The sequence below is a fragment of the Sceloporus occidentalis genome, unplaced genomic scaffold (assembly GCF_023333645.1).
Source record: "Sceloporus occidentalis isolate IW3139 unplaced genomic scaffold, rSceOcc1.0.p SCAF_254, whole genome shotgun sequence".
In the NCBI taxonomy this organism is placed as follows: domain Eukaryota; kingdom Metazoa; phylum Chordata; class Lepidosauria; order Squamata; family Phrynosomatidae; genus Sceloporus; species Sceloporus occidentalis.
Window position 1 is genome coordinate 684,822 of NW_028317234.1, and position 17,122 is coordinate 701,943.

General features: G+C 39.6%; 1 protein-coding gene across 1 annotated transcript in view; it reads left to right on the forward strand.

The window, feature by feature from the left end:
- LOC149275966 (laminin subunit alpha-2-like) overlaps nt 1-17,122 on the forward strand; it is a 411,836-nt gene that overhangs the window by 142,428 nt on the left and 252,286 nt on the right. Inside the window, 3 exon segments of the mRNA XM_089504075.1 lie at nt 9,583-9,743; nt 11,262-11,402; nt 12,815-12,991. Of these exon segments, the coding sequence (XP_089360201.1) occupies nt 9,583-9,743; nt 11,262-11,402; nt 12,815-12,991 (479 nt within the window).

Genomic DNA, 17,122 nt, shown 5'->3' on the forward strand with positions numbered 1-17,122 from the left:
GCAAGGACCTGACCAACATGGTCATGATGTTCTTGGAGAGTAGACGAAAAGATCAAGATGTCATCTAGATACACCACCATAAATGTATCCAATAAATCTCGGAAAATGTCATTGACAAAGTTCTGGAAAGTAGCTGGAGCGTTACAGAGTCTGTATGGCATCACTAAGTATTCGAAATGACCGTCCAGGGTACAGAAAGCTGTCTTCCATTCATGACCCTCCCTAATACGGACGAGATTATACGCCCCTCGAAGGTCTAGTTTAGTGAAGACAGTAGCTTGTTTTAAACGTTCAAACAGTTCAGAAATAAGTGGAAGAGGATACCGATTCTTTACGGTGACGGCATTAAGTTCTCTGTAGTCCACACAAGGCCGCAAACCTCCATCCTTTTTGCCCACAAAGAAGATTCCTGCCCCGGCTGGTGAGGTCGAAGGGCGGATAAACCCCTTAGCCAGATGTTCATCGAGATATTCTCGCAAGACCTTGAGTTCGGTATCAGAAAGGGGGTATATCCTGCCATAAGGTATTTTGGATCCAGGTAGGAGATCTATAGGACAATCATAGGGTCGGTGTGGTGGAAGGGACTCGATTCCTTTCTCGTCAAAAACCTCTTTAAATTCTGTGTAGTGGGATGGTAACCCTGAGATAGAGGTGTCAAACATGGTATGTGCCATGCCCAAGCAGTGTGATGTGCAGAACAGAGACGAAAACGTGATACGTCCTGTGGACCATTGGATGGCTGGATCGTGTTTTTTCAGCCATGGAAGCCCCAGGATGACAGGAAATAACGGAGAGTGGATAATATCAAAAGAGACCTTTTCGGTATGTCTTCCCCCTATGGAACAGGACAGCGGAATTGTCTCTGACTCGACGGGTCCTAAAGACACAGGGGAGCCATCGATGGTCTGAATGAATGCGGGGTGTTTCTTGGAACAAGTAGGGACATTGTGCTTAGTGAGATATAATTTGTCCATAATGTTGCTGCTGGCCCCGGAGTCAATGATGGCTTGAATATAAAGATGACGAGTTCCCCACTGCAGACGTAGGGTAATAGACAAATGAGTAGGTGACTCAGACATGATAGAGGATACACAAGAGCGTATGTGACGAAACTCACCCCTGGGTTGTTTAGGCTGTATCGGACAGGATGGCAAAAGATGGGAATCTCCTCCACAGTACAGGCATAAATTATTATCCCTGCGGCGATTCTTCTCCACTAAGGACAGCGAGGATCTGGTCAATCCAATCTGCATAGGTTCAGCTGCCGGTACAGGTGGAGGACTTGAGGGTAGTTCATGAGGACGAGTAGGAGGCACTCTCCAACTGGGCGTCCAGGGACGTTGTTTTTCAGCTCTACGTTCTCTAAGTCTCCTATCGATAGTTAAGGCCAGAGACATGAGGGACTCTAGAGACTCAGGAATCTGACAACGTGCAAGTTCATCCCTGATAGCATCTGAGAGTCCTAGACGGAATTGGTCTACAAGAGCATTCCACTTGGTGTCAGTGGCTAGACACCTGAATTCGGAAATATATTCCTCTACTGGACGACGGCCCTGGACTAGGGCTCTTATAACAGAACACGCAGTGGAGCGACGGTGAGGATCATCATATAACGAAGACAAAGCCGTAACAAAGGAGGAGTAGGAGTCAAGAACAGGATCGTCGTTCTCCAACAATCTGTGAGCCCAATCAGAAGGGTCACCTTCAAGTAGAAGGATCATAGAACGGATCTTCACCATGTCAGTGCTGTAAGTACGGGGTTTTACAGAAAACATAAGTTCACAGTTCATGACAAACCTGCGGAATGTCTTACGATCCCCAGAGAACTTAACTGGTAACGGAACTTGCGGTTCAAATGAATGATACAGTTCAGGTCCAGATACGACAGGAGCAGGGGGAGCAGGAGGCGTAGGTGGAGAAGCTGTTTGATCTCTCAAATCCGAGACTTCTTTGCGTAAACTACCTTACTGCGCCTGCATATCCATCATCATCTGGGCCAATCTCTCCATTTTATCGTTCATTTCAGAAAGCGTATTTTGAAGCCCTGCAGGAACCATGGTCATGGCTGAAGTATACTATCACGGCTGACCCGTGAGCCGAAAAGGTAGATGGTTCCTAATAGCAGATGGCAACCGCAAAGTCCGAGGCGAGGTACAAAACGATAATCCAAAAACAGGGTCAGGTCACACGCAATGGTCGAGGCAGGCAGCAAGGAACGTAGGTCAGAAATCAGAAGGAAGGGTCTGGTACACTAGTAGAATCAATCAGGAACGCTTAGGTACAGAGGCAGTAATAGCTTGATACTTGAGCAATGATTTCTCAGCGGAAGGGGCTTTTATAATTTGAATTTGGCGCCAAAATGACATCATACTCCTACGTTGCCGGCGTCTATCAGCAGTAGCAGGGAGTGGACGCGTCTCCATAGCAACCTGGGACCGCGTCCTCCTCCCTGCTGCTCTCTGCCGGCAGTGGAGGGGGCGTGCCTGCACGCAGCCTCTGCTCGTGTCTGTGTCGGCGAGCAGAGGCTGAGAGGAAACCTGACGCCGAGACCTGCCGACGCTGGAGCCGGGGAGAGGGTGAGTTGATTTATGACAGCTGCGTTAGGAAGGGTCGGATACCTTTTAATTTTTTTGAGTTTAAAACCAAATAAATTCATAGTTTTACAGGTAAATAAATTATACACAAAAATACAGAACGAGAGGCACACCTTAAAATCCTACATAGAGATTTTAAAATACTTTTAGATGTGACTAATATGTACAAAGGAAGAAATCAGCGCACACACAGTAAATACTATTTTAAAGCATCTGTAGCATAAATATTGGTGATTCTGTCACACTATATGGCCATAAAGCTCTATATGATTTTCACTTATTTTAAGTTTTCTTTTTTTTGTTTTATATTTTTTTAATTCTTACATTAAACCCCATCTAACAAATTTCCATTTAACTAATCCCCACCACACTTATTATACCACATCAAACATGAAAAAGTAACCCCTTGGGTTCAGGTAAAAATAACAATAATAATAATAATAACAATAACGGCTTGCAGTAAAGGCAAACAAGACTACATGATTGACGTAGAGGCAGAATTTTAACCCCTTGACGGTCCTGAACCGTCAAAAAATTAAATAAGCTTAGAAAGTGATCAACGATCACTTTCTTCGCTTAAACGGCGTTACTGTAATGCCTCGATGTCGAGGCATTCAGCAAGGCTGAGATCGGCATCGGGGGCCATGTCTGGCCCCTCCCCGGGGCGTCAACAGCCGCCATACATTGTATGGCGGCGGACGCCCGTTTTAAAAGCATTTAGGAGGTGATCAACGATCGCCTCCTAAACTTAAATGGTGTCGCTGGAATGCCTCGATCAGGAGGCATCCAGCGACACCAAACACTTACCTCTGGATGGGCTGTGACCGCTCCGGAGAGTGGTCACAGCCGCAGCTGCCGGTGATCTTCGCCATCAGCAAGATGACGGCGGCCCGGGAAAAAAACAATAAAGATGAAAGAGTTCGCTAGATGGTCTCCAGACCCTCTAGAGAACTCTGGCTCCACTTGCAGGTTGAATACAGGTACTGCACTCAACCATGCAAGTCAATGGAGCCCAGCTTTCTAATCACAATGTGATTAGTAAAATATTCAAAAAATAATAAAATAAAAAAAAATGGGGAAAAAAATAAAAATGTGCTAACATTTAAAAATAATTATGCAGTGATGTCACTAGATGAACCATCCAGTACCAGCAAAATGTGTAAAAAAAATATAAAAAAAAGTATTAAAAAAATAAAATAAAAAAATAAAGTTTATTCTTTTGAGCAAGTGCTAAAATTTCTCAAAAATCTCAACAAAGAGTTAAAATAAAAGCACTTCAAATACCCAAGGGGTGTCTAATATAAAAAAAAATGGCTGATGGGGTAAATTGGAGTGGCAGAGCTCAAAGATAGGGCATAGGTACAGACTGACCAAAATGGAGAAAAAAAGCGCACTTCCCAAATGTGGCATTTTAAATCTCAAACAACCCGACAAACCCATGCATGTCGGGTATCACTGCACTCAGGAGATGTTCCTGAACACACATTGGGGTGTTGTTTGACAGTGACATATACCAGAACCTGTATATCTATAACTAAAGTACAATTTGTGTGAAAAAAATAAATAAAACAAATTACTATTACAAAGTTTGACAAAGTGTAGTTGTATAATTGGTGCATGGAAAGGGTTAAAATAACAGCAATTTGAATACCCTGGGGTGTCTAGTTTTCAAAAATATATGGTTTGAATGGGTTAAATTGAGTTAACCAGATTCAAAGATATTCCAAAGAGGAGATGGAGGCAGAATGACCAGATGCTAAAAGTCTGTGTTGCCTCAAAAGTAGCCTTTTACCAGCCAAACAATCTGACAAACCCATGCATGTGAAGTATCGCTGTACTCAGGAGATGTTCCTGAACACACATTGGGGTGTTGTTTGACAGTGACATATACCAGAACCTGTATATCTATAACTAAAGTACAATTTGTGTGGAAAAAAAATAAAAAAAATTACTATTACAAAGTTTGACAAAGTGTAGTTGTATAACTGTTGCATGGAAAGGGTTAAAATAACAGCATTTGAAATACCCTGGGGTGTCTAGTTTTAAAAAATATATGGTTTGAATGGGTTAAATTGAGTTAACCGGCTTCAAAGATGTTCCAAAGAGGAGATGGAGGCAGACTGACCAGATTTTTTAACCCCTTGATGACAATTGCCGGTCCGGGCACGTCACGGAAATTCATGTCGATAACGACAAATGACGTGCCAGGACCGGCACGTCATTAAACGGGTGCAGAAAGCGATCTATTTTCGCTTTCTGCACCGAAACGGCGTTGCTGTAATGCCTCGACCTCGAGGCATTCAGCAACGCCATTATCGGCACAAAGGGGCCATCTCTGACCCCTCCCCGGGGCGTCAACATCCGCCATACTTTGTATGGCGGCGGACGCCCGTTTTAAAAGCGTTTAGGAGGCGATCAACGATCGCCTCCTAAACTTAAATGGTGTCGCTGGAATGCCTCGATCAGGAGGCATCCAGCGACACCAAACACTTACCTTTGGATGGGCTGTGACCGCTCCGGAGAGCGGTCACAGCCGCAGCTGCCGGTGATCTTCACCATCTGCAAGATGGCGGCGGTCCGGGAAAATTCAATAAAGAAACAATAAAGTCTAAAGGGTTCGCTAGACGGTCTCCAGACCCTCTAGAGAACTCTGGCTCCACTTGCAGGTTGAATATAGGTACTGCATTCAACCATGCAAGTCAATGGAGCTCAGCTTTCTAATCACAGTGTGATTAGAAAAAATTAATTAAAAATAAAATAAAATTAATAATAATTAGAAAAAAAATAGTAAAAAAACAGTAAAATTTAAAAATAATTTCCCACTGATGTCACTATCAGGGGAACCTTCAAGTTGAAAAAAAATGTTAAAAAAATAAAAAAAAAAGGCAAAAAAAAAAAATATATATATAAAAAATATATTTTTGTGAGCAAGTCCTAAAATTAGCATATTAGCTTAAAACAATTCTCGCATGGAAAGAGTTAAAATACTGGCATATTAAATGCCCATGGGGTGTCTACTTTTAAAAAATGTATGATTTGATGGGGTAAATTGAATTGGCCGGGTTCAACAAGGTCCCAATTAACACGGGGGGAAGGATGGCCACACATCTAATTTCCAATTAGAAAAATGCACACGTACCAAATGTGGCCTTTTAGTTCCCCCCAAAAATGACAAACCCATGCATGTGGGGTATCACTGTACTCAGGAGATGTTGCTGAACACATATTGGGGTGTCGTGTGACAGCGGCATATACCAGGAGCTGTAAATTCATACATAAAGTAGGTGTGTGTGGGAAAAATACACACACAAAAATACTACTGCAAACTTAAAAAAAATGCTGGTGGTAAAATGTGTGCATGCAAAGAGTTAAAATACCAGCATTTAAAATACCCTGGGGTGTCTAGTTTTCAAAAATATATGGTTTTGTTGGGCATACTGAAATGGCCCGGCTCAAAGATGTACCAAATAGGGCACGGGCAGTGGATTCCCAAATGCCAAAGTTCAACATTGAAAAATGGGCATGCCCCAAATGTGGCTCTTTTGCCCCCGAACAGCCAGGCAAAATCATTCATGTGGGGTATCACTGCGCTCAGGAGATGTTGCTGAACACATATTGGGGTGTTTTGTGATAGTGACATATACGAGAACTTTTTAATTCATACCTGAAGTAAAATGTGTGTGACAAAACAAATGGAAAAAAATGACTATCACAAAGTTTGACAAAGACTGGTGGTAGATATGGTGCATGGAAAGAGTTAAAATACTAGCATTTGAAATACTCTGGGGTGTCTAGTTTTCAAAAATATATAGCTTTATTGGGCACACTGAAATGGCCCGGCTCAAAGATGTACCAAATAGGGCATGGGCAGTGGATCCCCAAATGCCAAAGTGCAACATTGAAAAATGTGCATGCCCCAAATGTGGCCCTTTTGCCCCCAAACAGCCAGGCAAAATCATTCATGTGAGGTATCGCTGTACTCAGGAGATGTTGCTAAACACATATTGGGGTGTTTTTTGATAGTGACATATACCAGAACCTGTTTATTTATACCTAAAGTAAAATGTGTGTGAAAAAACAAATGCAAAAAAATTACTACCATAAAGTTTGACAAAGGCTGATGGTAGAATAAGTGCTTGGAAAGGGTTAAAATACCAGCATTTGGAATACCCTGGGCTGTCTAGTTTTCAAAAATATATGACTTGATGGGGTAAATTGCATTGGCCGGCTTCAAAGATACCCGAAATGGCACATGGGGGGAAGAATTACCAGATTTGGAAAAAATGGCTTTGAAATAGCAAAACGGTACCTGTACTTATTGCTCCATAACGTGCAGAAAAAAGCAAAAAAACATAAAAACATTGGGTATTTCTAAACTCAGGACAAATAGTAGAATCTATTTAGCAGGTTTTTTTATTACCTTTTATAGATGAGTAAAAGATTTTTCAACTTTCTAAATTTTTCACCATATTTTATACTTTTTTTAATAGTAAATAATACGATACAATCAAAACAATGTCATCTAAAGAAAGCCCTTCTTGTCCTGAAAAAAACAATATCTAATGTGTGTGGGTTCAGTAAACGGGAAAGAAGAAAATTACAGCTAAACACGAGCAGCGCAGAAATGTTAAAACGGCCATTGTCACGAAGGGTACAAAAAGTAAAATCAGCCTTTGTCACGAAGGGGTTAAAAAAGGTTTGGAAATCATAAAACGCTGCTTGTACTTATTGCCCTATAACTTACAAAAAACAGCAAAAAAACATAAAAACCTTGGGTATTTCTAAACTCAGGACAAGTAGTAGAATCTATTTAGCTAGTTTTTTTACTTGCTTTTTTAGGTGAGTAAAAGATTTTTCAAATAAAAGTCATAAAATGTGTTTTTTTTCAATTTTTCACCATGTTTTTTTTATTTTTTTTATAGTAAATAAGATGATACGATCAAAATAATGGTATCTGAAGAAAGCCCATCTTGTCCTGAAAAAAACAATATATAACTTATGTGGGTACACTAAATGGGTGAGGAGAAAATTACAGCTGAACACAAGCACCACAAAAGTATTAAAACAGCCTCGGTCCCACAGGGTACAAAAAGAAAAAACGAGCCCGGTCCTTAAGGGGTTAACAAATATCAGATTTTATTTTTGACAGGTGAAAACAAATATTGAAGTAAGTAACAGTTTGTGAAGTAGGGATCAAGATATGGTCAAAATATGGACGCATATCACAAAGAAATTTCATGCTAAGTTAAAACAACAATAATAAAGCAATGGATCAGCGCATTCCCAGCAAATGTCTACTGCAAAGCAATTTAAAAGCACCTGTCTGAAGCTTATACACTTGGGATGCTGTCACACTATATGGCCATATATTGCTTAGCCCGCCACTGCGTCTAGACCATCTTGATGAGTCCTATCTAATCCGAACATGGCTGTATTGCTGAATCTCTGGCTCGGCATTACTTTTAATGAACAATTTAGATCAGATTATAAAACGTAAGCCGAACATATTCACTGCAAATCATTAATATTAATACTATAACTGGTTCTAAGATGGTTCTAACAGTGTGGCAGATGTATTCTAAACTATATAAACTTTATGAAAGTGTGTGTTATTGTAGTAAATTGCTGATTAGCTATAATTTAGGGATATTTACACATTGGCCAGTGGAAAACATCTATTTAAATAAGAAACAGGCTTCTGCATGTACAGAATTATTCGTAAAAAAAAAGTCTCAGGTTATTATTCACCCAATTTTACTCAAAAGTAAAAATATCAGAAGTAATAGAGATCTGCAATGGTTAATATTCTTTATGTATAAAAAAGCTCAGTTAATAGTTTATCTACATAAACTATTCCATGTAGATAAACTATTAACTGAGCTTTTTTTTATACATAAAGAATATTAACCATAGCAGATCTCTATTTCTTCTGATGTTTTTAATCACAGAATAAGAGCACAAAAACCTTTAAAGATGTTTTCAGTTGCTATGGAAGGAATCTATCAGTGCCTGCTTTACTGTCACATGTCATTAAAGAATTCTCTAAAAAAAGGCTATAAGATAAAATTTACACAATTTAACGATTATTTTCTGGAAGGGTTCAGACATTACTTTGAATGATGTTTCTAATGCATTTAGTTATGTGGTAAATTCAAGTGGAACAGCACCGCCAACTACTGAGTGTTGACACATTATAAGTGAAAATAATCATTTAGAGTACATCTAGCCAGTAGCTTACCTAGTAGCATTAAGTGAAAGTGAGATTAGATTAGTAAATGTGTGAGAGTGATAATATTGGTATTGAATTTTGTCCAATTTTGTTGTGTTACTTACTTTTATTGAAAGTGTGTGGGGGGGTTTAAAGGTGGGGGGTCATTTTCGGTTTTGGCCAAGTGAATGCTGAATTTTTGGTTTTGGTCCAGAATCATTTTGGTGCATCCCTGCTATATACTAACCCAGACACTGAAGTGATAGGGTTAGTATATTAGTATATAGTGATAAGGGTTATGCTGCATTATTGTCAATATCTGACTTAATGTATGGTGATATGGATTATGCTGTACCACCGTCAATGTCTGCCTCAGTGTATAGTGATAGGTGTAATGCTTGACTACCGTCAATGTCTGCCTCAGTATATAATGATAACAGTTATACTGTACCCCCGTCAATGGTTGCCTTAGTATATAATGATAAGCATTAACGTTGGCAAAATAAAAAACTATTACTTGAGAAATTAGTGAAAATCCACGTGGCAACTAGTTTAACTAATATATCTAATTTTAAACAGAAAATTATATTGTGTTTTTTGTCATTGGCAAGTAAAAGTGTTCCCTATTCCTATTTTATTGTATAATATTTTTTATGAATATGTAGGCCTATTAGTAAGAATGTCACTAATCAACGCCATGGTAAGCCATTGAAAACAGTTCATGTAATGTGCAAACCCAAACATCAGCATATGCAAAAATAATGTGTATTTTTTTTCTAGGTATGTTACCTGGATTCTGCTACTGCAAACCTGGCTATGGTGGGGAGAAGTGTGACCGATGTGCTTTGGGCTACATTGGTTATCCAGATTGTTTACCATGCAACTGCAGTGCATTAGGCAGTGCAAATGAAGATCCCTGTCTTGATCCATGTGTTTGCAAGGTCAGTAGCAGTTAACTTTGTTTTTATGCTGTTAACTAAAATATGGAATTCTTGCAAACAAGCCTTCCTAACTCTTATATTTAACTGTTAAGTAAACTTGATAAATAGTTCCTGTTGTACACATAAACATATGTCAATATATATGATAAATTAGAGGTGTTAAGTCAACCAAAGCTAGCATAAGCTCAAACAAGACAGTCTGAGCTTCTCTGAGAACACAGGCCCACTCCAGGGAACTCATGGAGGTCAGCCCTGAGTCTCAGTGTTTTTACAGCAATCTCATGCTGAATAGGCAGATTCCCTTATTGAATACCTAAGTGGCTCAATTTGCAATATGTTTTTGGTATGTCATGGTTTTAATAAGAACAGTGATTATAACCAGTTGGCTCCCATCTAGTCCCTGTCCCAGTCTTTGTGAACTTTATTGATCCTGGTTCCTGACTGATGCTTTATCAAGCTCTTCCCCTACCAAATAACCCAGCTCAAGTCCTTGTCAACCTACTCATTTATATAAGATAACCACCTTAAAAGTATGTCAGTGTGGGGAGTGATCTTAGGTTCCTGTTCTTAGGATTTGGTATTATGCCTTCTTTTGCTGAATTTCTTTGGTTAGAAAGAAGAGCTTGAAGTTAGATTACTTAAAAGCAGGGAAGCCACTGGAGAGGCCTAACTGCCAGCCTCCTCCCTATTGACTATGTGCCCTGGGTTTGTAAAGACTTTTGTGGCTACCCCCAGCAGTATCATCTCATCACTGGCTGAGGGGATTATCTCCAGCAGACAGCCAGGATCTGCAATCAGGGAGTGACTGCCATTGTTTCAATTTAATGTTGTATAAATCAGTCTCCCCCCCCCCCATTGTACTGTTAATCTCGTTACTGCCCCTGTTGTCTCTGGGAGGCAGATTAAGGGGGCGGTTTGTGTCCCAATATCTTATTTTATGTAAATGTGTGTTTTGATGGATATATCCAGCCCTGTGTGTCCAAAATAAATCGGTCTCGGCTAGTGACTGGGGAACCGGGGAAAGTGTGTTGTCCCAGGATAAGGGAGCACAAGACAGCGGAGATAGTCGGTCGTACTAGCCAGCTCCGTGTCAGATATAGTCTCCATTAAACTGACTGAAAAACAGGCAGTCTTACCAAAATAATGTTCTGATGCGTGTGTCCGTTTACCAGAAGGCATGGCTTCATGTGTTAGAGGGTTTTATGGGATTGTGCTATGAACAATGATTGTTATGTACAAAAGGTGGTAAAAGTGAAACAACTAAAATGAGTTCTCATTCATTAAGTTTTTTTCTACACAAAAATGAATAAAAATAATAATAAAAAAAACTTTTACAGACCCACATTTATGAATATGGTACAATAAAACCAGTTACACTGAAAGGCAACTGTTAAAACACAAATGCAAGAAAATGTTATAAGAAGATCTACAAATTTACTTCAAAGTAGCTGGACATTGGGAACATAGGGTTTTAAGTGTCTGAGTGTTTAACTAGAATGTACTCTTTTTTTTTTTAAGGACAATGTGGAAGGAATAAGCTGTGACAGATGCAAACATGGATTCTTCAACCTTCAGCAAGAGAATCCCCAAGGGTGCGATCAGTGTTTTTGCTCTGGAGTCTCAAACATATGCTTGGATTCCAGATTTACTTATTCTAAGGTAAACATTATCTGAATACATTAAAAAAAGAAGTAAAAAACCTCTAAAGGATACATATCACTAAATATGAAAAATACACTATAAAGTCAGATAATTTAGGGTCATACTGTTGATATAAATTATACGGTATATTGACAGTGACAGCACCACAAAAAGACATCATCAAAAAGAGCGATCACCAAATAAAAAAAACAAAAAAAACAGATTTCAGCATTGATGCAGTACAGGGAGTGTATTCAAGCCACTTGAGTGCTCAAGTTCTGCTCCCTTTATTTATATGTAATATGCATATACTGTATCTGTGATCGCTTGTTAATAAAAATGTTTTAGAAAAAAAAGGAAAAAGAATAATTGTTCACTGTATGAGCCATGTTGCTAAATGTCACGGAGTAATCAATGTGCAAATCAAACTTAACACAGGTTTCTTACTACATAAAATTGAATTACCGGACAAAGCTCAATTACAAAAATGAACTAAAAGGAGTTAACTGCATCATTTGAAGACCCGATATATGCTGAAGATCCCTATAGCCTACTAAGATATATATGGGCTAGTTTGAAATGTACCCTTAAAAATTTCTGTAAAAATACAAACCTTTTGAGCAACTGTTTTTTTTATGTATGTTGGTATGCTCTGCTGACAAATGTAATGTTGGTTTTGGTGAGAGGTCCCAAACTACTAATTGTCACTAAGTTTTACTGACAATTGCTAATTCAAGTTTTAGTCAATAAAATCAGCACAGGAAAAGATTATCACTTAAGCTCATAAAGATCACTTAGGAGTGGGGATTTTGACAAGCTCAATATTAAAGACAGAGTTCAACCGTATAATAGTTATAAAAGCAGCATCAAACATATTTTTACTCTTGAGAAAAAGAATAAGAAAACCTTACTTATATTAAAAATTAAGATTTGCAAAACTGTTTTCTCAAGAGTATTGCTCCAAACCTTCTTTACTTTCCTGTCTTTAATGCCACTTTGAGTGTACATATAAATTATAGAGCAATGGGTAGATGACACAGTAACTTTTTAGAGAGGCAACAAATCCTGGTGGTTGGGACATCTGGAACATGTACTGATCTATAACGAGCAGGTGTAGAAAAGTATGACACAGGAAGGTGCACATTTTCACAATAACCAATGAACACACAGGAAGTCGAACCTGAGTATAGGGATTTTAATATTCAGAGGCAGCAATGACATCAAACAGAGTAGCTTTAAGCAAACCTGAGAGCCTTACTATATTGCCTACAATTGAACCAAAAATCGACATATCCAGAAAAACACAGAGAACCAGCGATAAACAAAATCTGGGTTTTAATACAAACATTGTATTCTCTGGTTTACTACTTTGAAATATGTTGCAACCCACAACTAGCAAAATTCTTTGTACTTCTTGTATTACTTTTTAGGTCTCTAACATGGATGGATGGCATCTGACAAGTTTAATTGGCAACATCAGAGTTTCACCAACAAAGGATTCGTTTGATGGACCCCAGCAACTAAGCATTAGAAATGCAGATGCCCAAAATCAAGGCCTGCAAGGTGTTTATTACTGGGAAGCACCTACAGCATACTTACACAGTAAAGTAAGCGTTTTTAATTTTTTTTCTGGAACTTTCATACTTCTTTGTTTGTGTGATTATTTCAATATTCTAGGGTTAAAGGAACAAGGAAAGCACAAATGTATTATACATGTCAATTATGGTTAAAATGATTGGTATGTTTTTACAATTTTCTATATACAATATGACGACTAAAGTTCATGGCCCAAAAGCCAAGAGAACACAATTGTGCGCTAATAGAGGTAATAATCTTCCATATAAAACTGTTTTAAAGAACAGCAACTTAATATAAATGATTGCCTCTATTCACCAAAGAATGAGTCAGTGCGGGATGGTAGTTGAAACTTGTTTGCAGCAGACTAATCTTTAAACTTGCAAATGTATTACCTCTAACTCAAGTTGGTGGGGGGAACAACAGGAACTTTGGGACTCATTAACCCCTTGAGTTCCTTGCAAGTTGTAACTACTTTCTAACTTGAACATTTTACCATGCCTCCTCAAAAGAAATTGTGGTATATTTCCTGTTTAACTAACCATGTACCCAACATATCAACCCAACCAAGATTTTTTTAAAATAATAAATAAAGGCTTCTCCCAGAAAGCCCTAGTAACAAAAGGAGAGATTGGCAAGTTCCCTGCCCTTCCCCTGATAATGCATACGGAGGGATGGAGGCTCATCAGTTTCTCTCAATAGAGCCCATGTATGTCCCCCAATCCCTAGTCCTGTGCCCAGGGGTATCTGAGAGTGAATATAATAAAAACACCTTATTGGGAGGCATAGTAAAAGTCTATTACTTCCATTGTAGTTAATTATTATTATTTATTGTTTTATATAGCGCCATCATATTCCGTAGCACTGCACAATGGGTAGACAGGACATAACAAGTAGTATATAACAACATAACAATTTGATTTATAAAACAATTATGCATTCTGAATATTCTAAAGTTGCAACTCCATGGGGTGTAGCAGTTCCCTTCCGCAATACCTGGGGGATCTCTGATTTCCACAATCAGCTCATATCATATGCCTTTAAGTGATGGAGAGAGTGCAGCGGTCGCAGAGGGGGCAACTAGGGGATCACTAATTCCATAACATAACAGTAACAAATGAATCATCCAGCCACTTGGTGTCGCTGGTACATATCTGGTACATATCTTGTGTACCAGTGGCCCTTTTACAATCCACGGTCATTGGATGGCAATAAGTTTAGATTTTTTAAGTCTAGGGTTTTTTTTAACAAAATTTTGGGACGAGTGGCCCTATTCCATGGGACTAAATTGAGGACACATATTGTTGTATGCAATAAATGGTAAGTAAAAATTCTAAAAGGGTGCATTGGGATGTATATTGTCCCCCACCTAGGATGTATTGAGATACAGATGTCTAGGTAGGATTAACAGTATAAACAGCTTAATATTAGAAACATAATATATTTTAAATGAAAATAATGTTTTGACCATGTCATAAATAAAATAAGTAGTTCTGAAATCTCATATTAGCTTTGATTATACAGGTAATTCAAAGTTGAGATCAGTCAACTAAATAATGCAATTGACGTTTCTATAGAAACAGCAATTACCCACCAATTACCATTTATATTTACATTTATAAGTTAACGGAAAAACCCGTAGAGCAATGTAGAACAGCTCTAATACACAGATTATAAAAGCCATCTACTGCAGCCGTGCACAATAGAAAGCAAAAACAGTTACCGTATTGGCTCGGATATAGGCCGCCCCCGTATATAGGTCGCACCCTAAAAGTTTGGTGCTTTTTTAAAGAAAACGTTTTTTTCTTTAAAAAAGCACCAAAAAAACATGCTGCCACTCTGTCTCCACCCCCCGAGATATGCTGCCACTCTGTCCCCCCCCCTGAGATATGCTGCCACTGTCCTCCTCCCCCCGAGATATGCTGCCACTGTCCTCCTCCCCCCTCGAGATATGCTGCCACTGTCCCCCCCCCCCCGAGATATGCTGCCACTCTGCCCCCCCCCCGACTTACCAGAGGAGACTCCCGGGTGTCTTGCAGGGCTGGCGGGGGACATCTACGCAATACGCGTACACAACTTGTGTACGCGTATTGCGTAGATGTCCCCCCCCCGGCCCCGCAAGACACCCGGGAGTCTCCTCTGGTAAGTCTTGGGGGCAGAGGTAAAACGCATCCTGCGGACGGTCACCGGCTGCGGCGATGCGGGTAAACAACCTCCGCAGCCGGTGACCATCCGCACGATGCGCTTAGACAACCACAACTCCCGTGCCGGCACCCCCCCCGTGGAAAGTGCTGGCAGGGGAGGCTGTCTGAGCGTATCGGGGAGTAGGATGCAGGTCCCCTGCACCGCTGCGGGGGATCTGTATCCTAACCCTGCCCGGCGCCCGGGACTGCATGTCCTGGGCGTCGGGCGCTAGATCCCGAATATAGGCCGCACCCCCACTTTAAAGACTTAAAGTGGGGGGGAAAAGTGCGGCCTATATTCGAGCCAATACGGTATATTTTTTTAACCGAAAAAAGATTATTGGAAAAGAAAAACAGACAAAATGCTATACTTTTGCCATCAGGATTTGCAGGGCCCTGCACAAGATGAAATATAGCAATGCAAATTCACTCAAAGGAAGTTGCAAGCAGGGCACCTACTTTTCTGCATACTCATGTACTTTACAGTTGTGAGAGAAGTGTTGAACTTGAATATGACATTTTAGCACTCTGCTGCACTAAGAACTAGAGAGAACAAGGAGCAGCATCAGGGGAGGACTGGTACCTTCTGGCCCGGGGGGGGCCAAATAGCCCCATCGGCACCTTGTTTCCTCTCCAGTAACAAATGCACTGGCACACATTTGTACATACGTATACTCTCACACTTGCACAAACTTACACACTCATGTTAACACACATATGCAGTCATGTTACACTAACATACACTTACATATACTCACTAAAACACTCTTACGCACTCATGCTAACACACACTTACACATTCATGGTTTCACACAAAAACTTACATATAAATGCTCACACAAACATCCATGCTCTCATACATACACATACATACATCTCACGCACTTACACATACATGCTCATACACACACACATTCATGCACACAAATATACATCCATGCACAGACACATTCATACACACTTGCACTTACACATTCATGCTTACTCACACACTTATACATACACTTTCTTTCTAACATACAAACTTACTTTTTTCTCCCTTACTCTCACCCACTCCCTCCCCTCATCCTCTTACTACATCACAGCTTTCCTTCTGAGGTTAAATAACAAGATGTTACAGAGTTTTACAGTAAGGTCATGTAACATCTTGTTATGTGACCCTGCTGCTTCCCTGCCTTCCCGGGCAGATTCAAAATTGTTCACAAAGGGCTTATTTGACGTGCAATAGTCTGGTCCACGCAGGATCAGACCATTGTGAAGGCTTTTAGACTGCCCTGGGAGGCCAATTACCCCCCGGCCAGCCAGCCTGTGGACAACTGGGTACGAAGAAGCTGAAGTCTGTATCTTTAGAACACAGTTGCACTAGTATCATTTACTATGCTGTTCTACTTGGATGAAACTTTTATTGGCCTCACTAGCCATGGTAAGTAGATCAACTGTAGCAGATCTTCCCCTGAAGGTTTCATAATAAAAACACAACACAGAAACTTTAAATAAGCTTTTTCAGTTTCTATGGCAACAACCCACATTTTTTCCACATGATCATTAAGCATTTATTGTATTATTTTACTGAATGATTTGATTTTCGCTATTCAAAGTAACATTCAGTGGAAGTGTAGCATCTTTACATCAAAAGTCATCATGTTCAAGACTGTTGAGCTATGCGGTTTACACACAAAGGATTACCTTCTATTGAGTTCACAGTCAGGCCAACTCCACTTAGTTACCTGAAACTTCCTAATTCAGTAAAGCTACCTTGACTTCAGTTAAAGTAAACTTGACTGGCGAGTGTTGCTATGAAAAGCAAGGCAACTTGTCTAATCACGAGTTTCATTTTTATAATTTTTAGAATGGTGTCCCCTTTCAATTTTTTATCATTTGTTTGTAGTATTTAGAACGAGTATGTTTTAGCTGTTTGTAAATGACTTTCAATAAAGGCAAACTAGCAAATGCTGTAGATGAACATTTAAAAGTTTTATT